Source organism: Pristiophorus japonicus, chromosome 18, assembly GCF_044704955.1.
Source record: "Pristiophorus japonicus isolate sPriJap1 chromosome 18, sPriJap1.hap1, whole genome shotgun sequence".
Taxonomy (NCBI): Eukaryota; Metazoa; Chordata; class Chondrichthyes; family Pristiophoridae; genus Pristiophorus; species Pristiophorus japonicus.
In genome coordinates, this window is record NC_091994.1 from 28,388,804 (window position 1) to 28,414,119 (window position 25,316).

The 25,316-nt window shown below is 40.8% G+C and overlaps 1 protein-coding gene across 6 annotated transcripts in view; it reads right to left on the reverse strand.

Annotated features, from left to right (window-relative positions):
- The window catches only part of nfic (nuclear factor I/C), a 441,536-nt gene extending 419,810 nt beyond the window's left edge, over positions 1–21,726 (reverse strand). For 2 of the 6 annotated variants that reach the window (XM_070859817.1, XM_070859813.1), the window contains exon 1: positions 18,586–19,163. In XM_070859817.1, coding sequence (XP_070715918.1) covers positions 18,586–18,615 — 30 coding nt within the window. In that variant the 5' untranslated portion in view covers positions 18,616–19,163. Of the gene's footprint in view, positions 1–18,585; positions 19,171–21,381 lie in introns of those variants that run through there. The other 4 variants (XM_070859815.1, XM_070859814.1, XM_070859816.1 and 1 more) reach the window with 3 other exon arrangements.
- Between the last annotated feature and the right edge of the window lie 3,590 nt (positions 21,727–25,316).

A 25,316-nucleotide genomic window follows, 5' to 3' on the forward strand; every position in this document is an offset into this window, starting at 1 on the left:
AATTAGCTTGGTTTTGAAAGTAGTGGGTCATGCCTTGCAAATTTACTCAAATTCTTTGAGATGATAACTGGTGGATGAGGGTAATCGAATACATGTTGTTTACTTGTATTTCCAAAACTCATCACGAGGTCAGAAAAAGGTTCATAGAATAGTCGACGAATTGTCTAAAGAGATTGAGAACTGACTTGAAAACAAGTCAGGGTGGATAAAAAGCAACTGCAGAATTCCACTGGGACCCCTGCTATTTACCAGATTTTTGAATGATGTGCAACAGGGTCTCTGTGGTAGTATTCATTCACTTGCTGATGACACAAAGCTACCTGGGAAGGTAATGAGTAGAAAGGTGGATGAAGTATATCTTCAGAGACATTTGGACCAATTACATGGCTGAGATGAGATATGGCAGATGGATTTTAATATGGATAAAAGTAGATTCATGCAAAAAGGAACCGGTACCACAAACGTGCATATAGCATGCAAGGATCTCCATTAGTAGAGACTGGAAGGGAAAGGACTTTAGTCATTAGATCAGCGTAAGATAGTTATTGACAAAGCAGATCAGATACTGTGTAGGGCAAGTCAGAACCGGTTATACTGACATTGTACAATTCAATGTTGAGACTATTTCTGGAATATGGCATGCAGTTTTGATCACCCTTCCTCAAAGATGATGATATACTAGAAAGGGCTCAGAGAAGTGACCAGGTTGATTCCAGGCTTTAGGGCATTAAGTTATGCAGAAAAGCAGATGTGACTTAACTGATTTTTGCTGGGGAAAAAAACACAATATAATGATGGATGGTATAGATGAAGTGGAAGTAAACAAATGATCTTGGACAATGATCATAAAGACTAGAAGGCATAAATGCAAAAACTCCGAGAGAAGGCAGCTGATTCAGGATCACATGGATTCTTTTTTTAAAAAGAGCTGGATTCCACCACTCTTTCTGGTACATGTTCTAACAACCTCAGTGTTAAAAAACTCCTACCGGTCTTTTGGTGATGCTCTTACATTTGTGGCCCCTGGTTACTGACTCACCTTGGAGATATTTAATCACACTGCTCGATTTTATTTTCAGGGTAAGTTGCAAAAGGAACATAATGTCTCTAAAGTAGGGGATTAATATCTGGTGCTGGAAGGAGGTCCAAGATAGAATAGTTAGACATGCACTTTAGATGAGAAGGCTACATGGCCTGATCAGATTTCTTTTAAAGGTAAGCACAGTGTGCTGCCACAAGTGCATATCTTTAACAATATATATATTTTTCAACACCATTTCAGCCCATCATTTTGCAGAGCTCTGGCAAAGGCTAACATTGGCAAGTATTGGTAAAACCGCTACATTATTACTGCAAAGAGGAGAGGCCTTGTGGCAAACGGGGAACTGGCAGCCATGTTTCTTGGCTGCTACTTTTACTCTCCTGCTAGTGAAAGTGACCCTGCATTGTACACTGGGTGCTTTTCTCAGCAGAAGAGTAGACCCATGAATGCACAGAGCCTCTTTAAGAACAGCTCTATTCAGCAAATTCGGAACTATAACTAGTTACAGTGTGGCAGCAGCTGAGCTCAGTGAACAAGTCACTCCCTTCTCTTTTGGTGAGAAAACGCTGTATGGCGCAGAGAGACGTAACGTGAAGAGGGGGAGAAACTGAAGTGGAGTAATGTCGCTGTGAGAGCACCACTTCTACCAGTGTATACGCCAGCTAGGAGCCAACAGCAAAAGCAAGAAATCTAATACCTATACTTTAAAAGGCATATTTAATTTTTGTTGTTCAAAATGTGAGTGGCAGAAGGAGTGTGTATGAAAGAGCAGTTGTTTACATTATAGGAAATCCCACTCATGATGCCGAGCTCATCGCCCACTCATACCTGTGGTGGTTGTGGGTTGTGAGGTTTGATGTCACTCAGTGGAGTAGATTCATAAACCACTGCTCATTATTAAATTGTATGCAGCTTCTTCTTTTGCTAAAGCAGCTAATGACTGTGTAAACAGTATGAAAAGGAAATAACTAAAATGCAGAAAAGATCTGAAGTGTTGCTGAATTCCTTTTCAATCATACCTTGAGACTGAAAGCAGTGATCGAACACACAAAGAATGTACTGGCAAAATTCAGTTTCAGCAGCAATACAAAATTTCTTAACATTTCCTTTGAAGAAATATGTTAAAACAAACTGACCCGCTTCATTAAAATGCATGGCTTATAACATTAGGCAAACAATTAGAGAATGATGAATAGCATCATACATTTTGGAATCAATTAAACTGAAGCAAAATCGGGTTTAGAATTAATTTCTATCTGCTTAGAAGCAGCAGCTTTTATAATTCTTTTTCAGGCTACTAAAATCACAGCACATTCAAATTGGGCCTAGGAATCAAAGCTGTTTCCCTCATGCAAACATATCTATGATACCCCTTTTTGCAGGACCTGAATACTGGGAGTTTAGCTTACGTCCAATTATGAAATTGCCAAAACAGAGCTACTTTGCAATCGAATCTTTTTTTCCCTCAACATTTTACTCAACAATAGCTTTTAGTTTTCATTGTTGCCCGAGTGTGAAGTATACCCACCACAAGCAAATGGCAGAGACATTAGCTCAAAGTTATGTACGTGCAATGCCAAAAATTAGCGCCATCCAATATGCTCCATGCCCTCTTTGCTCACGGTGACAAATGAAATATATTCGGCATAATTTATTTATTACTAATAAAACTGCCACTAAACAAACTAGGATTCTTTCTGAATGGGCAATGTGCAGATAACAAGCTACATTGTGGTAACGCAATTCGATAGTTTTATCCTACACTTCTACAATGCATAGTGGGCTTGCTTGTTAATTGGCACATTTATCCTGTGGTTCCATTCAGAATTCAGCTCCTGTGGCTCTTTATTTTCCACTGCCCAGCAGTACTCTGCCTCATGCCAGTGGTGTGTTTCATTCCATGGTACCACATCGTCAAGGAAATACCAACTCAGTCTGTGTCCCAACCTCAGAACATTGGGTTCTTGGCGTTGTGACTCAAGATTATTTGATTTATTTTGAATCAGGTTTGCTCTGTTTTACAAGCATCAATTAATCCACTCTACAAAGCCTTGTGTTATTCCAAGAGGTGGAGAATAGATCACAGGATTCAATAACTCAGTTTAAGTCAGGCAGCAAGTGGATCTTAGCCTATTACTCGTGACTCCAAAATATGTCACAAATGGGTTCTTGGGAGTTCAACACTGCAGACATCTTTCTGGGAGACTGAATGCATGCATCAAATTATATCGAGCCATTTTTACCTAGTGCTTCTATTATAATCTTGCTTCAAACAACGAGAGTTTTCACTTCAGGGTCAGCCAGCTCCTAGTTGAGCTGGCTTCCATCCTGTAAGTATTCACCAAGATATCTACTGTAGTTGCATATTACTAAAGAAAAAATTGACTTGCATATTTACTCATACTAAGATAATTGGTAGTTCACAACTTCTTTTTGGCAGTAAACTCAATAATAAGTGACACCATTTGAAGAAGAGCAAGGGGTTCTCCCAGTGAGTTCTGACGAAGGGTCAAACATTAATTCTGTTTCTCTCCACAGATGCTGCCTGACCCGCTGAGATTTCCAGCATTTTCTGTTTTTATTTCAGATTCCAGCATCCGCAGTATTTTGCTTTTGTATTAGGGTTCTCCCAGTGTCCAGGTCAACATTCTTCTCTCAACCAGCACCATCAAAAAACAGCTAACCTGGTCACTGCTGTTTGTGGGGCCTTGCTGTCTGCCAATTGGCTGCCGTGTTTGTCTTCGTAACAATAGTGATTACAATTTTAAAATAAAAGTATTTGTAAAGCACTTTGGGATAACCAAAGACTAGGCACTATATAAATGTAAATTATTCCGTTAAATGGGAAAAGATGATTTAGTCCAGCATACCTCAATGGCAAGGCCACATTTAGAAAGATATTAATGGACTGAAGCGTGTTCAGAAAAGAACAAGAATGATTCTCAGAGTTAAAACTCTGAAATTGTGGTGACAGGCTCACATGATCAAGCTTGTTCTGTGGGGAAGGCTTTCATGTTCATTATTAAAAGCAAAACAGCGTATAATGGATACATTAATTATTTTGCTATAAATAGCAAACAGCAGAAATCTTGCCCGTCGCATTTAAAAAATGTTGAAAGAAATAGATACTATTGATTTTGCAAGCCTTATTCAGCCAGTCTTTATCCCTTTCCTCCTCTCCTGTCTTCAAGGGGGTAACTCACGCAAGGATACATTTCATCCTCAGAAAGCATTCTTCACCTATAAGCCTAGAGAATGATTATTGGCAGGCAATTTGGGAGGTGTGGTGGGGAAAGAAACTTCACAGCTAGATTCAACCCCACCCTTACATCATGTTCACATACAGGCACCTTCCGGCAGAAGTCATTAGATACAGATCAAGTGCAAAATCCCGACCAACCAGCCACCTTTAAGCAAAATGTAGTGGATCTAGTGCACTACCATGCCTGAAATGAATTAATTCAGCACAGATCAGGCACTTCCAGATCTGTACGGTCCAATTTATACAGTGCAACCTACCGAGAAAGGGGGAAGCCTTAAGCAAGCGATTTAATTAAAATTATGTTCATAGAAATAGAGGGCACAGTAAAAAACCTCAACTGAAACTTGGGATTTTGATTCTCTGTACAGCAGTGGATAAAGTGGGTGGGATAGACTCCCATCAAAAACAGCTACTGCCAAAATTGGTTAACCCTTTAGAAAAGCATTAAATATCTGGTAAAGAATTGGATTATAAACATCAAATGAAACATAATCATTCCAGTGCTGCCATGGATATATCATGGTCCTGAAAACCCATGGGCTATCATTCCCGGTCACTTCATTTAAATAATGGCAGCAGGAACCTGCAACACTAGGGGTGCATCCCAGGTACCACCTGCCAAAGGAGGCTAGAAATTACAGCCTAGGGTGCTGGGTCTGGTGTGCTGGGTCTGGGGTGGGGGAGGGCGCATGGCACCCACTTAGAAAAATGTCACAATGCTGCCCATCAAACGTATCCATTAAACAATTTCTCTTGAATGAACACTTCATTTACTGATGTTACATCAGATGGTTCTTAGAGTTTGGGTTTTAAGATTGTTCCCCCTGCCCCCACTCCCCAAACAGAACATCCAAATGCTAACCTTTGTTTTAGGGTATGGAAACTATGCTATCTGGAACAGGATGGTGTGTCTATCAGCAGGGTGGGACATTTCCAGTATACGTTTCCTCCCCTATCACTAATCACAGCAAAGATTTGTAAAGCCAACATCATGGCTGAATTTGGTAGTTTCCTCCTTGTGTTGTCAGTCATTTTTCTGCAGATCATGCTGTGGCATGCTCCTCAAAGTAGAACCTTCCCTCCCAATTTCAAAGAGAAGTTCTGATCTCTTGCTTTCAAGTAATGGATTGACGACTGAATGGCTAACTTCAAAGCATTCTAGATATTGAAGATATAGTAAACGATGTTGTCTGAATATATGAAAATATACTGGTGTTAATTTTCAGAGCTTGCAGAGTACAAGAGATGAACATAGCAAAAAGCTGCTAAGCATAATAATAACAGTTGTTTCAGTATCATACCAACACAAGCGTTATTAAGAAAATTAGCATCTAAAGGATAAAAGTGGTAGACAAATTTAAGCTGAAGGAAAAATAGTAGTGTTAATTAATTATTTTCTAGAAATATTCATTAAGGAAGAAAATACTGACTTACTATCTAATTGGACTGTAGTATAGTATAACAAGATTTTGAAATTAATGTGGAGGAAATACTTGGTAAGTTAAAGAAACTGAGAATCAACCAATCCCTATATAATATATATATACATATATATGAGAGAGAGAGGGAGAGAGAGAGAGAGAGAGAGAGAGTGAAGATTAGGGAAGAAGTTTGTGGGCGCTAGCTATGGCATTCAAAGAATGATTGGTTACTGCTGACATTCTGGAGGAATGAAAGTTAGTAAATCTAGCATCCATATTTATAAAAGCAGAATAAATCTGAGCCGGCCAACTACTAACCCATTAGCCCGACATCAATAAGGGTTGAAATACTGGAAACCATTCTAAGGAGTGGTTTACACGAGTGCCTATGTACAAATAGCTCAAGAAGAAACAGCCAGTATGAATTTAGAAGAGGTCAATCCTGCATAACAAACCATCACAACTTGTTTTGAGGATATTACAAATAAGATTGAATCCCCTCTGATTTATCAGCATGTTGTCCTTGGGCAACATCATCTGTGGCATGTGGCAAGCTTCGCAATGTACACTAATGATACGCAACCCTGACCTTTAAACCCCATATTCTATCCATCACCAGGACCATTTATTTGTACCTCCTCAACATTGCCCGCTCCATCTCTCCATCACTGATTGATGCTTTTGTCACTTCCAGACTTGACTGCTCCAAAGCTCTCTATACTGGCCTTCCATTTTCCTTTATCCATAAACACCAACTTGTCCAAAACTATGTCACTTGTGTCTTAGTCAGGCCGCACTTGGAATATGGTGTCCAGTTTTGGTCTCCTCACATCGTGAGTGATATTGAGGCTTTGGAGAGGGTGCAGAGGAGAGCCACTAGACTAGTTCCCAGTCTAAAAGATCTTAGTTATCAAGATAGGCTAGAGGAATTGGGACTCTACACTTCAGAGAAGAGTAGACTTAGAGGTGATCTGATTGAGGTTTATAAAATAACAAAAGGAATAGATTGTGTTCCAGTTGACAGTTTGTTTCAATTAAATAGGTTATGGAGGACCAGGCATCACAGTTTTAAGTTGTACAGGTGCAACGTCCTGAATCTGGAACTCCGAAAACCGGAATTGTCCAAAAACCGGACATTTTGCGCATAGCTGTTGGAGTCGTCCGGAATCCAGAATTATTGTCTGAAAACCGGACATTTTTTGGGCAAAACCCGAAATCCGGCACAGATTCAGTTGGGAATTCCAGATTTCAGACAAGAAAATCAAGTCTGAAATCCAGAATCCTCGACTAAATCCGTGCCAGATTTTGGGTTTTGCCAGATTTCGAACCTTGCCGCTCAAAGCTCGGCACGGATTCAATATTTCAGACTATTGATTTTCTTGTCTGAAATCCGTTAAAAAAAACCGTTACAGACTAGGTCGCGAGGTTCCGGACATTGTACCTGTATAAGGCGAGATGTAGGTTAGATTTCAGGAGATGGTTCTTTTCCTAGAGAATAGGACCGCTGGAACAGGCTTGCGTAGCATGCAGTGGATGCTGATTCGTGAATTCCTTCAAGCGAGAGCTGGACCTGTTTCTGGCTGGAGCTGAGATCGCCTCTTACAGAAGGTAGGCACTGCAGGGAATTCAGGACCAGAGTGATCTCCTGGAATTTCCCAGATTTTTTCCCCAAATTGGCTTGGGTTTCTTGATAAATTTTTTGCTTCTCCCAGGAGATCATATGGTTTCGGGTGGGGTGGAGTGTATATGTTGTGATACACAAGGTATCGCAATGGTGGATGGACCAGAGGGCCTTTACCTGTCTGTCATTGTTCGTATGTTCATAAGTTCTGCATCAAGAACCACTTACCCATCACCCTCTTTCTTCCTAACTTTTACTGTCCCCAAAACCTTAAATTTAAAATTCTCATCTATGAATGCCTCCATGGATTTGCCCCACCTTATCTCGGCAAGCTCCTCCAGCACTATAACCCCTCTCAAACGCTATGTTCCTGTGACTCTGAAGTTCTGTTCATTCCCCGCCCCCCCCCCCGCCACAACCCAACCGCCCCCACCCCTCCCCTCCACCCCGTCCGTCCTTTTACCCTATCATTGATGGCAGAGCCTTCAGCTGCCTCAGTCCTTTTCTCCTCCTCTAATCCCCCCAACCACTCTCAGCCTTCAAAAAACAGTTCAAAATCCATTTCTTCAACTAGGCTTTTAATCGCCTCTCCTACTCTCTCAATCTTGGCTTAGCGCCCATTTTCTGTGAAAAGTTTTGGGATGTTTCATGACATTAAAAGGACTAAGCAAATTTAAGCTGTTGTTACCATAGCTTATTTGCATTTTCAGAAAACGTTTGACAAATGCTCGCACGAAGGACTTCTAGCAAAACTAAAAATCATGCGAATCCAGGAATAACAAGAGACTGAATATGGGTTGTATTAAAAAAGGAAACTGAGTATTCTTGAGAGATACAGTGGCAGACATGGGGAGGTACATGTATTGAAGAGTTAAAGGAGCGCTAACCCTATCAAACTGACTGAAGTATTAAACGCTATAGATCATGAGCCCAAGATAAGAAAGGCCGGTACAACCAGAGAGTATAAATTTAAGTTTGCCAAAAGTAAATCTTTGACAGATATTAGAAAAGATGTATTTACTCAAAGGGTGGTACATTTGGAATAATATCCTAGGTAAGGGTTAATAGTATATTCTCATTGGTTTTCATTCTCGCCCACTCAAGAACAATTCTATTCGAAGATTTAGAACAAGAGTATTAAAGGGAAAACAATGCCAAATGGAGTAATATTGTAGAACTTTGAACAAGACTGTACAGACTCCCATTAGACCACCAACAAATTAAATATTTAGTTTTCTCTGCTTTGTTGCATTTGTAAATGGCTTGCATTTATAGCCAAAAGGGATCACAGTAGAAATAGAGCTTTGTGCATTTTATCGACATTTCCTCACAACTAACTTTTGTGTTGCTGCAGAAACCACAGTCCTTAAAAATCGGCAAACAAGACGATCAGAGAAAAAAATTCTACATAAAAGCAGTGGCAATTATAACTGCTTGTTGCAGGTTTACTGTTAGTTTATATATTTACATCCATCAGACTGGATTGTGGCTTGCTAGATTTCGTATCCTCCTCGCAGCCAGTTATACACCGTCTTAGTTTCTTTTCCAACTCTGGCGCCGTGTAAAAAAGGGACTAACGACTCGTTATCAACCCGCTTTACACCTGGCATTGACCAACTTCACCCACATGAGTTCACAAAAGTTAAACTATAATACACAAGCTTTGAATAGCTGGTTTGTAAATGATCAAAGATGGCAACAGAAGTACAAGTCTATGGCAATTTTTGTGATTAAGATGTCAAAATGTTGTATATAAAATAACTAATACAAGTATCACAGACCTAAAAATGTTCTCCAGATTTGCTGTACTGTAGATCTCGTTTGCCATGAAGAAGTTCTGAGTAGAGAGCTTGTTTTGGGAGTCTCGGGTCTGGCATGTGAACTATGTGGCCTGCCCAGCGGAGCTGATAAAGTGTGGTCAGTGCTCCGTGCTGGGGATGTTCGCCTGGTCGAGGACACTAATGTTGGTGCGTCTGTCTTCCCAGGGGATTTGTAGGATCTTGCTGAGACATTGTTAGAGGTATTTCTCCAGCGACTTGAGGTGTCTAATTTACATGGTCCATATTTCTGAGCCATACAGGAGGTCGGGTAATACTACGGCCCTGTAGACCATGAGCTTGGTGGCAGTTTTGAGGGCGTGATCTTCAAGCACTTTTCCTCAGGCGGCCAAAGACTGCACTTTGGGCAGCGGAAACATAACAAGAACACCCTCAAAGCCACCCTGATAAAGTGCAACATCCCCACCGACACCTGGAAGACCCTGGTCAAAGACCGCCCTAAGTGGAGGAAACGCATCCGGGAGGGCACTGAGCACCTCGAGTCTCGTCGCCGAGAGCATGCAGAAATCAAGCGCAGGCAGCGGAAAGAGCGTGCGGCAAACCAGTCCCACCCACCCTTTCCCTCAACGACTATCTACCCTACCTGTGACAGATACTGTGGTTCTCGTATTGGACTGTACAGCCATCTAAGAACTCATGTTAAGAGTGGAAGCAAGTCTTCCTTGATTCCGGGGACTGCCTATGATGATGATGATGATGATGAATGTAGAGCTGCATATCTGCTGCCATGTTTCATTGCAATGGTGGCAGGTTAAACTGTTCTACAGTGTTACAGTCCCACAGCATTGCTTCCTCCCAAACATCCCGAATGATTTACCACCTTCTGGAACATATCAATCCATATAATAATGTTGTGCCTATCCTGCCCATCTATCTGAAGTCTCATCTGACAGGGTCATTGAAGACATGTTTAATTTTCTAATTGGTTGTGTATTTCTACTGGTTGTGATGAGTGTATAGAGTGCAATTTCCGATGAGTTACTTTCTTGTGACCTACACATTGTACCATTGTTTTCTGTGCCATACAGCTACTACGAGAGCTCTTTATATCCTAGTCATTATTAAAGTTAAACTGGTAGATTGTAACAGTGGTTACCGCTTACATGAAGTGAGCCTTTGGCTTAGTGGCAACATTGCTGCCTCCGAGTCAGGTGAAGGGTCCAAGCCTCACTGCAGACAGCCCCGCCGGGTAGAGACTAGAATAAGGTCTCTAAATGCGGACATCCCGCGGGGTACTCGCATCCAGTCAGAGTGAGCACTGGCTCAGCGATAGCATTCCTGCCTCAGCGTCAGAGAGTTGGGTTCAATTCCCACTCCGGACAGTCCTAGCAAGCGGAGACCAGAGTGCTGGCTCTAAATACTGAATTGAGGTCCAGTGGGAGTACTTGTCCAAACGTAAAATAGTTGCCTAGGAGAAGGTACTCTAAAAATAAAAACCTTAGGAAGGCAACGGTAACTACCTGAGCTACTCTCCCCCAGTAAGTGGCTCAGGAATCTCGAGAGTCTCAAGTTAGGGGACGCCGTTGGGCACTTACTTTACATGACTTTGTATAAATGCATGAAGTACATTCCAAATTGAATAAACCCTGAATAGTATCTGATGTCATGGATCTCCTATTCGCACTGTTTCCTCGTCGGGCTCCCACTCTCCCCTCAGCACTTGGCCTGGCATGGCAGCATTCCACTGGCTCCCACTCCTGGGCTGACTCTACACGATGCCACCACACTGCTCACGATCTCCCTGCTACCTGCCCACCACCATAACCATGGTCCCAAGCCCACAGACCAGGAGTAACACTGCAGGTGATCCACCAGCAATAACAACACCCGTTCCAAGAAATGTGCTAATATGCGGAAATACAATACTCGCCTGTTTAGTACAAATAGGATTTATTTGCCATTATACATTTAAGTCAAAATGTTACATATCATTTAATATGCTGACTCAAAGGAGATTTTGATTGATTCCTATATTGATTTGTCCGGTGGATATTTAGAGTTCCCAGCAATGGCTGGTGAGCAGAATATTAAGATCAAGGCCCTTATGTGATAAAGAGCAAAACATGCAAAAAATTGCAACTTCACAAAATGGAGTGAGCAACAAAACCCCCAAAGTAACAAGAGTAAAGTAAGGCTGTAATTAGTTAATGAAACATTCAGTACCGTTGCCATATCTATACTGTCCATCAAGAACAGGCAGATTCAGTGACAGGTTTAGAAGGAATTCCTTCTTCCTGATGGAGGAAAATGCAGAAATATCATGGGAGCAAAGGTGCCTGAGAAATGACCACTATTCTAAGCTCCCACTGTCCGTGGGGATAACTGGGTAGCCATTTGGAATGCACTGAAGAAATTCTAAAGTCCTGTCAGTGTCATCATTTCAAAACAGCATGACTTGACAAATTCCTTCATCAGATTTCCTTAGGGAAATTTCTTCTCCTCCCTGCATGTTTCGATGAATTTTTGTTTATCAAAGTGAGGGATATTAGAGCTGGGAAGTAGGACGCCTTTCACATTTCAGGCACCCAGTGTCAACATTAAGTACCTTCAGTCCAGGTACAGCACAACTGGCAGCAAAGTTCCCTTTACTACGTCCCAACAATGTGCCTTATCTCTAACTTCAGAGGAGCACCTCATACGACAACCAGCATGTCACTATCCATTTTCAACATCAGCATCCTCCAGCTTCTCTGAGTGTGTGTGCCAATAACTGCTGACTTAGGGATAATTTGTGCTTTGGATCGAACTGTCTAAATTAATTTCAAATAGGATCTTTACAGACAACAGAGGGGCCATCAGTCTGGAATAAATTCAGACAACTTGCAAAAATGTTCATTTTTGCAAGCATGCAACACAGCATGCAACACAGTCCCCCAAGAATTTGTAACTGCTAGTAAATTATTTTATTTTCTCTCTTGGAAGGGAGGACCAAGAAACCTAAACAGGCTAATTTATGTTTCCAATATGTAACAAATCCTCAGACTGCCTGAGCATTATTCTATCATGTTTCCAAATATGTAGCATCAATAATAAAATATTCACTTAAAATTTACTACACACTCTAACTATATCTTTTTGTTTCTGATATGATTTAAAATACTGCTCCAAGTGCATTTTACAACCAAATTGCAACATAGAAAGCAAACTGAAAGCAAGAAAATATTATTTGGTGCCTCAAGCCTGCTCCTTGCAGAGACAGGTACTGTCTATCAAATCATAGGTCCTACCCCAAGTATTTAGTATCATCAGGGGAAATGCTACATAAAAACATACTGATCACCAAAGATAATTAGGCAAAACTTCAGAATATTTATCCATCGCACACCGATACACACACTTCATTCAATCCCGTCCCTAAATGCAAAAGATCCATCATATCCCATGGAGTATCTGATGGTCAGAGTCTATACCTATCCATATAACTTCCAATACCTTTCCTAACCAGATATATGTCCAGTTCTACTAGCTGCTTTTCCTGGGAGCCTATTACATGAGGGAAATTTTTTTTTTTCCAATCTCTAAGCTGACTGGAGACTTATTGAGGATTAAATTCATTAGCACCAGAAACCGGGTGCAAGCAGTTGGGCCTCCTGCAGTCCCCTTCATGGTAGAGCCTGAGAAAATAGTTGACGCAAACTCTTGACTACTTTAAACAAATTTTGCAAAAAAGGTCCATCTAAAAAAAAGGCCCCGCCAAATTTAGCAGTGACCTTGGCGCACATGCAAATAGGAGCAGATCTTCGGGCCTTCCCACTGCTAAATTTGCCATTATTATGCTTCTTTTACACCCGCAGAACGGCACAATGATGTGGAATTTAGGCCCCATTCACTTTAAAGCTGTTGTCCCCAAGTTATGTGCTTACACATCAAATCATAGAATAGAATCATTGAATGATACAGCACAGGAGGCCATTCAGTCCATCGTGCCTATGCTAGCTCTTTAGTAGACCTATCCAACCAGTCCCATGCTCATTTCCCACAGCACTGCTATTTTCTCCCCCTTCAAGTATTTATCTAATTGCTTTTTGAAAGTTACTATTGAATCTGTTTCCACCACCCTTTCAGGCAGCGCATTCTAGATCATAACAACTCACTGTGTAAAAAAATGTTTCCTCATGTTGCCTCTTTTGTCAGTTACCTTAAATCTGTGTCCTCTGGTTACTGACCCTCCTCCTGGCATTAAAAACAGTTTTTCTTTATTTACTTCATCAAAACCGTTTGTGATTTTGAACACCTCTCAAATCTCCTCTTAACCTTCTCTGTTCTAAAGAGAACAACCCCAGCTTCTCCAGTCTCTCCACATAATGGAAGTCCCTCACCCCGGTACCATTCTAGTAAATCTCTTCTGCACCCTCTCTAAGGCCTTGGCATCCTTCATTAAGTGTGGTGCCCAGAATTCAACACAATACTGCAGCTGAGGCCAACCACTGTTTCATAGAGGTTTAGTAGAACTGTCTTGCTTTTGTACTCTATGCCTCTATTAATAAAGCCAAATATCCCATTCGCTTTTTAAACAGCCTTTTCAACTTGAACTGTCACCTTCAAAGGTTTGTGTACATACAGTCCGAGGTCTCTCTGTTCCTGCATCCCCTTTACAATTGTACCATTTTAGTTTTGATTACCTCTCTTCATTCTTTCTACCAAAATGTTCTTTCTCTGCGTTAAATTTCAACAGTCATGTGTCTGTCCATTTCACCTGTCTATGTCTATTGAAGTCTGTAGAAGTCCTTCTAACCAAAAGAGTTGTAGAAGTCCTTCTACATTATTGTAGTTTTTTAAAGATCTGGCACATATCCCGCCCCTCTTTTCTCTCCAATGACAAGAACCTTGAAGAAAGAATAAAGTTTGATGTTTTACAAAGCAGAAATGTAATTATGAAAAATTAAACCTTTGGATACAATCACATTCGTTCTTTTAATCCTGTGAATTTACTCATCAGCACCAGTTCTTTCAGGTTCTGACATCAAATACTGACCATGTCAACCTATACATTCTGGAATTGTGATTGGCTGGAATATTGGCATTTAAAGCTAGTTTCCTGTCAAATGAAATATATTGTTTGAAGAAACTCAGTCCCACCTCCACAATGGAGAGTGGAAGCTAGAAATTAGGTGAAATGAAGGGGAAAAAAAGGTTAGTTGAAGGTTAAAATTTAATTCTGAGCAGAAAAAAAACATTAGAAAAGATATGATAGATGATAGGTTGAAAAAAGTAAAATTAAAGTCAAGATAAAAATGGTCAGAGGGAAATAAAGGAGAATATGAAGAAGAGAAAAAGAAACGGCTCGAAGCCTGTGCCCAATTTGGCATTGGGCCTCCTTTGAACGGAAGCGGCGAGCTATGGGCTCGTCAAACAAATTCCAGCTGGCTGCGCCACCGAGCCAACCTGAAAGTAGATCTTGGGAGAGAGAGGGAGAAAGAGGCTGAGCCAAAGGGACGAGCCCGTGCCAGCAGTAGGACCCTGATTTGCAGCATTGCACCCCCATTTACAGGGTGATCGGAATATGGCACCAGGGAGGTCTTGGGTAGCCGAGGTGTCCCTCCCAATTTTCAACTCCTGGCCATCCGTTTTTCAGATGCAAAAACGGGATGGCTGTGTGTTGAATATTGCTCTCCACAGTGACTTAGTTAAAACCAGCTGCCCTGGGGAGACAAAATAATTCCCTGGAATGACTGGTACTCTTACAGCCCACATAAAACAGCATTTCAGTAGGTGAAGAGCAAAGTAATTTTAATCCATGGTAATTGTTTAAAACGAATATGCAACTTGCCATTAATTGCAAATGCAGTACTAATTAACCAACTGTCACTTTTTTGTCTCTTTCATTTGTGAGTTTTTGTGAAGGGATTGGAACTATTTTTTCATTTTGATCTCCGTTGCCAGCATCAAGCACTGGCAGGTTAGATACAGTGCCTCTAGCTGCGAAGTAACGCTCTCTCTACTCTGCCCGAGCACTGTGCTAACACTAGCTCCAACCTGAGAAGATCCAGCTACGCCATATCAAGCTCTTCCTCTGCCAAAGCCGATTCTGTAAAGCTTTAAGGGACTATATAAGTGCAAGTTGTTGTTTTATATTCTCAGCCCATTTTGAGAAATAGTCACTACTTATCTAAAGTATCAGCAGATTTTATACTGTGGGCCTAAACGCACTAATAACTGCACTGAGACTGTGTACACAGTTTGTCACCTCACTCAGGGCAGGTTCATTGCCGGCCTGCAGACTACTTGTCCAATTTTCAATTAGAATCAGTGGATTCAAACTTCTGATGCCCCAGGTGACTGATGGAAAGCGGGAACTTTGAATCTGCTTATTTCATTTCAAGCACGTATAAGTGGGCAAACCAATTCTGGCAACCAAGCCCACCTCCAGTGAGTAAAGGCAATCGCCTCAGAAATGACTGCATTTGCCTTACTCAGGGTGGGCTGATTGCTGGGGCTTGACAGCCGTTGACCTACCTGGCTGTGTGTTTGTTGTTATAACAGTAGATTCAAATTTTGCGCACTCCAGGAAGCTGCCCCATCAGTCACCATAGTTCCTCGGAGCACGGGAAGTTTGAATCTGTTCAGTTTGATACATGTGCATTCTGTGACCATCCTCCTCTCCCCTCCGCATCCCTCCCCACTCCCATGTATATGCAATGTGTCTCAGAGCTATTCCCCCAATGGTTTGTGTAAATTGGCAACTATGGCAGCCCACATGCATTCCACGTGGAGTGCTCGCAACCAGCAGGTGAAAGTATTGAGTCAGTTTATGCAGGATTCAATTTTAGGTACCCGAGTCGAAAGGACTGTATGTTGAGCCCTTTCCACTATTTAATTAAAAATGAATAATTACAAAACAAAAGGACTAATTGTTTGCTCTCTAAGCCAACCAATGTACGCATAACACAATCTTGTACTATTGTACTGCAAATAGATGTCACCTGGTCATTAACATTCTGTGCTACTGACATTACTGCTGTAGCAAGGTGTCAGAAACTATGACCACACAACATTCACATTCATTTTGTATGTTGTGTTTAAGAAATGTTGAGATAATATTCAAGATAACACCTATTTTAACTTAAACAACATTGCACACAAGACCTGACAAGATACTATTGGAAAAAATCGTCAATCCACATTAAATTCATGTTATTAAACTCTTCCCTCAAAAAATAGCAACAGCAAAGCAATGTTTAGAAACCCAGGCCATTTGTGAATACTAATTTTGTACCTAACACCTACTCTGTTGCCCATTCTAAATTATAGCGCACAGACACCCACAAGCCACAGGCCTCAACTTCACTGTTTCGCACTGTTTTTACATGCCTTTACACTATGACTACAACTAACATTACAGATCTGACTATAAAGATAGTTTCTCAAATCAATATGTTTTGATATGATGCACAAATGAACACTGTTTCCTATTTTACTTCAGTCAATTTCTCAAGGCTCAGTGGTCCACTGGCAGTGAGTTTCTTCAAAGTTAACAAATGAAATATGGACATTAGCAGTAATATACATTCGCATGGTCTTCCAATATATTTTATGTAAAGCAATGGAAACGGACAGGAATAGAAAAGGATATCACAATGGCAGAGAAAAGGAAGGAACGAGTGAAGGACGGACGAATAGATAATGAACAAATACGCAATAAAAGAAAGAAGAAGCGACGAAGAAGTGGAGAGAAATAAGGAATGTCTCCTGAGGGATGATATATTTAATGAAAGAATGAAGAAGTGACGAAGAAAATATTGCAAGGAAAGGAATAGTGTAAGACTGAATAATTAAATAAAGTATACAACCAAATGAGCATTCAGGTTCCAAATTATAATGTATATATTATGCCGAACCCTTTCACTTTCGTTTTACCTTAAAACACAGATGAAATGTCTTTGTGTTCTATATGGGAAGTTCCCTTTGTCTGTTATTATTAAAGAATGTTTATAATGCTTCTAGACCATGAAACTATTTAAATAATTAATAGGACAATAATGCAGCTTTGTTATCCGATACAGACTGTCTGGACTGATTAGCTACACTTGAACTGCTTTCAGATTACTGCAAGCTGCTCTCCCTCTTCAAAATAGATTTCACATTCCTGATCCTTAGAAAATATGCGGACAAATGAATTATAAATTTATGGCATCTTTAGAGATCTCTTTATTTACATCTTATGTTCCAGCCGTTATTGAGGTTTTTATTCAGAAATCAATCCTTCTATTTCCTTGTAAGTCAATCGCTCTGGAGTATAACTTTGCAGAGCAGAAGGAAGGACAGAGGAAGCCGAATCTGCAAAGTTTTTCAGGTGAAATTTACTATCTTGCTGTATTTGTTAAACGACTCTTCAAGAATATGCAATTTGAAATTTCTGGAAGAAGCAAGTGAAATTACAGTACCCAATTATAGATCAAATCACCAGTATACCTTGTCTCTGTTAAATAAAACAACTTTGGTATGCAACCAACAGAACCTTGCCCACCAGGTAGACATTCCACTAGAACATAAATAAATATATAACTGCGTAAAAAAGTGCTACTGTATGAATAAACACGACGAGGTTCCTTTACTGAATTACATGAAGATTATACACCTGAAACAATTTAAAATCAATATTATAACTTTACTGAGAAAATAAATACGTGATTAAATAACCTGCACCAAGGAGCAAATAGATTTTTAGTGAAAAGAGTTTACAGAGCAATAACAACTTTAACCTGCAGGATTTCCAAAAATGCACTAAATGTGCTCCTTACTCGAGAACCTCGACACCTGCTAAAATACACAGCATTAATTGCTTTGCTCAATTCTGTCCCTCCTTCCCCCCACCCCCACCAAACCAAAAAAGTTCCCTTACTTTACTGCACTTCAGAGTGATTGAATTATAATTTTGGAGGGTTTAAATGATTGTTTTTAAAAACTTGAGAAATAAATATGTAGCCTCCAATAAAAAAAATAGTGGGGGTATCTGGAGGGGTGGGGGAAATTCTCCCTGCGGCTGCAAAAGTTCTGCCCATTTCAGATACAATGTTTAAAACTTGGTAGCAGCGGGTGGAAGTGTTGTGCACAGCACTGAGCAAAGTTGGACCGAGTGTAACGTGCGCTTTTCGGGACGCCAGTAGTTGGGTTATTTTTTTTGGTGCGTGCCTTTTTATAATCAGTAATGTGGATTCCTTTTGCAGGGCCAGGAAGGCCGTAGGGGGGGGGGGGGGGAGTGAGGACTGGCCAACGGTCCCGACTCCTGACGGAAAGCATGCTGCAGAAATTGTCCCGCCATTTTTAACAGTAGCCGCGTCCCCAGGAAAATACAATGCGGTTAATGTGGAAAAGTGAGGGGGAGGAGGGCACACCGTCCACCGCGATCAATAATCGATAATCGAATGTATTAATAAATCGCCTCAGGCGCGTTACATTACCTGAGTCAGGCAGAGCGGAGAATACATCATCCCAACCTGGAATCGGTCTCAGATCATCCAAAAAGTTACTGGATCACCGTGACATCTCGCGTCTAAATCCCACCCTCCCCTCAAAAAAAAATTAATAATAATTAAAAAAAAATATATATATATATATACACAGAGAGAGAGAGAGAGAAGGGGAACTGATTTAAGAGATAACTGAAGGAAAGCGGCTCTGGAAAGCGGGCTTCATCTGTCAGCCGGTGAGAGGGACAGAGAGAGGGAGAGAGAGAGAGGAGAGGAATAAAGGAGAGCGATCCGGGAATGACGCGACCGTCCTGACCAAGCCCCAAAACATCTGACTTCAGGCAATTTCTGCCATTAGACCCAAATTTCAGCACCACTCGGAGCCCGCTGTCAGCCAATGGACCGAAGGCCACTCACAAACCGCCGGCAATCTCAATAAAACACAACTTCTTTTCCGGGTGGGTGTTTTTTTTTTAGTTTTTTTTTTAAACTCTTCGCTGATTGTTTTTTTTTTCAAATAATCGCTTCGTCCCAAAAGGCGCAAGGCAAAAAATATTTTTTTTTAAAGTTAGCGCCGCTTTAAGAGCCGCGATTTAAAGGGTGACTTTCCCCTCCAGCCGCAACGCAGCCCTCGCACAAGTCATTGCGTTCTGACACACACAACGGTACCCGTGCTGGGGAGGAAGGCTTCGCTGCTATTTGGTTTCCCGCTGCTCTTTTTTTCACCCGTAATGGGTATTTTTAAAAATTCCCAACAATTAAGTCCATGGACAAAATTATAAAGCAAACATTCCTATGCAGGGGCCGCTAATAGAGCATTTTGCAGCAATGTTTCAATTATCCTTACAGTTCTGTTGGCAGATATAGAGCAGTAATATTGTTCGACTCCAATTTCCGCCCCCCCCCACAAAAAAAAATAATTGCCCCATGGGCGAAGTGAAATCCGCGAGCCCAGACACATTCTTCTGCGTCCCCTCAACAATATGATAAAAGTTCAAAATCTTTAAACAGAATCAGTCAAATGAAAGACTCCAGTTGGAGTGCGGAAAACTGCAAAAGTCGAAGTTAATTGTAAAGTAATGACAGTGCGCAGGACTTTCTTGAAAGCTGGTGTACTGTTACATAAGGAAATGCGCTCTAAAGCAGGCCGACAAAACAATTATTGCTTCCCGGCAGAAAAATAGCAATTTGCATACGTACAAGGTTCTCCTTTTTTTTGTAAATGCCTTTAAATGTATCAGAATAAATACAGTGAAACTTTGGCGTGAATAATTATGCAGTGATTTTAGCACTGCCATGATTTGTGTGCTTATAAATGCTATATGTCAGTGCAGAAGGGTAGCCTAAAGCACATAATAAAATTGATCGTTTACTCTGCCGAATAGTGCATTTCTTTTCACTAACCGACGTTATCAGCACAAACCATTCTGTGCACCAATAGACCAACGCAATGTGTCCACTTCACCGAGCTATTCCGACGCATTGTTTCCTTAGCAGATGAGAGCATGCTATTATGACTGCATATGGAGCCACCAAAACGGAAGGCAAAGAACACAGCATTTTATATCTGCAATATATATGCAAATAAAATCTGATCTCTTAAAAATAAAATGCGTTTTCTATAAACCTGGATTGCAGTCATTTACTATTATTTCTCCTCGTGATGCCAAATGCAATCTGCATTTCGCTTTAGTAGATCAGACAGTATTTTTGTCTCGAACAATTTAACCACAATACTCATCAGCTCAAGAATATATGTGAAGTTTGCATGGGCCTGCAGATGGATGGAATTTCAGAATAGTGAAAGTTATTTTAAACGCCGTTTTATACACGGTTTCATATTATCACCGATTAAAATGCAGGCGGACCGATATTCTCTGAAGTAAAATTTAATAGATCAAACCATCTTCCACATGTAACTTTTATACAATCATTACAGTATACAATAACATATTGCAGAAACCCGGTCTTCTGGAAGTGTTTAATTTAAGAGTAATATTAAGAAAGGACTCCTAAACAGCTAGCTAATTATTCAATATTTGCAGTTAACACGAATGCATTTCCGAATGGTCATGGTGAATTTAAATAGCCAATCTATTTTCTGGGCCTATATATAGCATATTAAATATACAACTAGAACAGTACTGCTTTATTCTCCGAACTTTGTGAATGTGGGCTGGGGAATCTATTTTAAAACTACTGAAAGTCAAAAATCTATGGACCGCAAAGCTATTTTGTCTGCGTGTCCTTAAAGTGCACCCAACTTTTCGAATTGGGGTGCTTAAAGATATTTAATGACACTTGGGAGATGACTGTTATCTTCAGCAAAGGGGTACTTGCGCATGTTTAACAGGCCGAAAAAGGGTGCGATGTCCCTTTAAAAGGGAGGTAGATTAGAAACGCGTCCCAGCCTCGGTGGCAGCGTCTCGGTTCACGAGTCAAGTTCAAGCCGGCGGCTCCTCCGAGCTGCTCGGCCATTGCCGCTCCGATCACACACGCTTGAACTTGGACTCCAAATGTACGTCGGCGATGCACACGTATACAGATCACGCACAAATTCATTTCAGCTGGCAAGCAAACTGCTCACAGATGGGAAATCTGCCAAGCTCAGCGCTTTTGCTTTCTGTCTCTCTCTCTCTTTACCCTCCCCTTTAAAACACCACAAAATCTTGGCGCAAACCCGATCACACAAGCAACAGAGAGCGGCAACTGCAACAGCCAGACAGACAGACAGACAGCAGAACCAACACACAACCCCGATCCGACCGGGCACTGAAATATACGTACCATTGCCATGCGAAAGTACGTAATCAACTTGCACTCGAATTAGAAGCGTGCCTAACGCTCCATTTGTATTCCTTTGCAATACTCCTACTGTATCCAGATAAATATTTGCCCTCGGTCTTGGCTCTGGGTTGTGTTGTGTGTGTGTGGATGTGTATGTGTGGGGTTTTCTCTCTCGCTTCTTCTAACAAATCCGATGGAAAAGTGAAGACAACCGGCGGGTCCTGATTGCCCAGGAGAAAGATGGGGGAGGGTTGCCTTGGCCGCTTTAGTGATGAGTTGATGGCGTAGTATAAAAATATTACAGAAGTAAAGCGAGCGAGCGAGCGAGGCGTGCTGTTTATTTCCGCAATGGCTTATTTGCATAGGAAAATCACTTCATTACCATACGCTCTGAGCTTTTTTTTTGCACACATCCATCGCTGCAGAGAGATTATGGGCATCGCTTTGGTTTTTTTTCCCCCTTTTGCCAGCGAAATAAAACAGAGCGTCGTTATTCAAGCCCGTCTGTGCACAGCGCAATCTTTAGTTAAATTCTAGATTGGAGCAATGCTGCAAAGAATCTAAGCGAGGAGCACGTGGTGCTGGACGGCGCGATGTGGCGAGTCCTGCTGGCTGAAGCTTTGGGAAATTGGATTTTTCAACATTAAAAAAAAAATCAAGATCACTCAAATAAATAGTTCCCATTCTCTAACGACTAAAGGACAAATGTGCTGCAATACCATAAATAGTCAATTCTCAACCAAAACAACTTTTTTTTGAAGGAGAAACAAATTAAACGATTGGCTAATATCGCTTCTTAAAAATCAAGCTGATTTTTAAAAAAAAGAATCGACTTGGTTACATCAGAAAAGAGGGCAATATTTATTTAAAAATAGTAAAATTAAACTTTAACATGTGGCCCAGCCTACGTTGTCTGGGACAAGAGTTAATCACAAGAACTGCTATATTACTGCACACCTTTAATTTATAGACACGAAATCTTGACCACACCGAAAAAAGTGAAATAAAAGTGGGAATGATGTGACAATCAGGTGCTTTTCTCGTCATATATTGTTCGGTAATTTGGGGGAGTGAAATGGCTGCTTAATGTCTTCTTAAAACACGAGTCGATCTCGAATTGCAGAAGGGTAAGTTCATTTCAAATAGTGTTGCCACAGAAGCAACTTAATTGTTTCCAAAAATATTTACCTGCAACTCCGAGTCTTTCCATAGGAGTAGGCCATTCAGCCCCTCCAGTCGGTTCTGTCATTCAATTAGATCATGGCTGATCTGTACCTCAACTCCATTTACCCGCCTCTGCCCCTTATCCCTCAATGAACTGACATATCAAAACGTCTATTGATTTCAGTCTTGACATTTTTAATTGACCCAGCATTCATCGTCTTTTGGCAGAGTGAGTTCCAGATTTCCACTACCCTTTGTGTGTAGAAGTGTTTCCTGATTTCACTCCTGAATGCCCTACCTCTAATTTTAAGATGATGTCCTCTTGTTCTGGATTCCCCTATCAGAGGAAACAGTTTCTCTATATCTACCCTATGGGATCCCCTTATCATTGTATATATCTCGCTTAGATCATCCCTCAACCATAATGACTGTACCTGCAGCAAGTGTGTCTCATCAACCTCCTAGAGCGTACTGCAATACAATTCATTTAATTGTAAAATTAGATTTTGATAAAACATTAACACACAAATTTCACGCTTAAAACGAGAAGACTGGCAACTGTAACAGTTAAGAATTGATCAGACGGAAATCGCCATAACAATTGCATAATCAATTGATGTCTAGAGAATGGAACTTAATAGAGAATAATTTTCTCTGCGTAATTTCATCGACTGGCTGAATATTACAATGCCTTATATACTTCTCAGGAAACGTACACATTTTTAGCGTGAATGAGAAAGCGAGTTTACACATCAAAAGCCCGGTTTGTATGGAACAGATGGCAACTTGTTCCAGGCAAAGTTAAACCGATTGAAAAATGTTAGATGCACCTGTTCCCAGCAGAGGTGATAGGTCCTGTAGCTGCTCGAACACTGGACTATTATCAGACACTGACAACACTTCAAAGATGGTAATTAACATTCACATACAGAGTGAGACCAGTAACTCTTCAGTTACTACTTTAGTGCAGAAGAACTCAAGTGAGAGGCCGGATTGGGAGAAAAGCAAGTATTTTTAAAAAATAAAGTAAAATGCGGATCTGTTCTTGAATTGTACTTTTAAAAAAATTCTGACGTGAAACCTTTCATTGCACTACAACCAGAGTATAACCAATTGACAAGGATCAAAAGTTTGGGTGAATGGTCCACACCTGAAATGTCAGCTCTTGTTCTCACTGCAGATGCCGCCTGACCTGCTATGTGTGTTCAGCATCTTCTGTTTGCGGGAATGTCCATGTTCGTTCTCTTGTCTTTAGTTTCTTTTGGAAATGGCATCCAATTAGTTCCATGTTCTTTGTTTCCTGAATTAAAGCTACGTTTACCATTCAATGTTTGCAGGTTGCAAATAAACCTATCAAACAACGTCTTGTTCCACTGACCAGGATGGCAGTGACATAACGGAATTGCGGTACCCCGAACCGAGCTTGCTGTTTAGTGCAGACATTGTACAGTATTAACTTTCCCTGTGCGATTCCCAAATTAGGATTAAAAAAAAACTCACACTGAACCCGCACTTTCTAATTGAGTCAGAACCCTCGATTACTGAGCAAACAAAGAGATGAAAGTGGATTGTTCCCAAGGACCGCATACTACCCGGGAACACTGACTGCAGACATTGCGGGAAAATTGATTTTTTTTTGGACCTTACCTTTATAAAATTGGGTTAGCCCTGATATTAACTTTAACAAAGTAACGAGACAACTTTGGAGAACTTTTTAATAACTTAATTTAAAAGACGAAAATGGGTGACTTGGGAATTGCAAATTCACCTGTCGGTTCCACCGAGCACTCTTGGCCGGTTACAGGCGGTAAGGTCAAGCTGCAATTCTTGATGATACAACGCCGTTGTTATATATTTCAGCTAAATGTTAAACTTGTTATTGCTGGACGCTTATTTGATTTATGTATTGATTTATAAATCGCTATTCTATCCACATAGATAGCTAACCGTAACAAACATAAGCAAGTCCAATCTGTTGTGATACTGTCCAACATATGAAATCGAACAAAACAATTGTGGAAATATCTGTATTTCGTTTCTTCCTACGTTAATACACAGGACATGACTCTCCAAGAATAACAGCATATTGTAATATATCACCCGAGGACGTATAACGACCCGTGAATCTCAAGCGACTCATACCAGTTAGTTCAGGGTAGCGGTGCTAATTATTAAACTACATCGTTGCTGAATGAGAAAATCAATTTGCATATCTCACACCCATAGATAATCAAAAAAAGTTGGAAATAATTTAGTTACTGCTTTTCTCAGTTCGGCCATGAATTTCTGTCAACGACTTGTACAGGTCGATTTTACAATGGATTGCAACAATCCTTTCCTACAGGTTATGATAAATCTATGGGCAGTCTCGCAAGGAGATTCCTAACATGCGAAACGATGCAAATAAGACAATCGCCAGGAAGTTGCTTGACACCATCTGGAGCAGCCATTATGTTATTTTATAGGATTTCAACATAGCATAAGGAGGCTCAGTATTGTTTTTTAAACATTTAGAAATGGGGTCAGCGGAAATGCAGGAGCTACACTGTTTCCTCACAGCCCATGAAGTGATCAGATATTAAACGTGTCGAGAAGGATACTTGATAACTCCAAGTTGCGCATTGTTACCCGGGATCAGGTTACAGCCGTGTTAGAGAAGGTGCACACATTTCCCATTGTTTAACTCAAATATTTTAACAAATGCCTGTAACGAACTTGTTTACAAAGAGATTAATCGGCTCGGGGAGAGGGGGGAAGGATCCAGCGGTTAA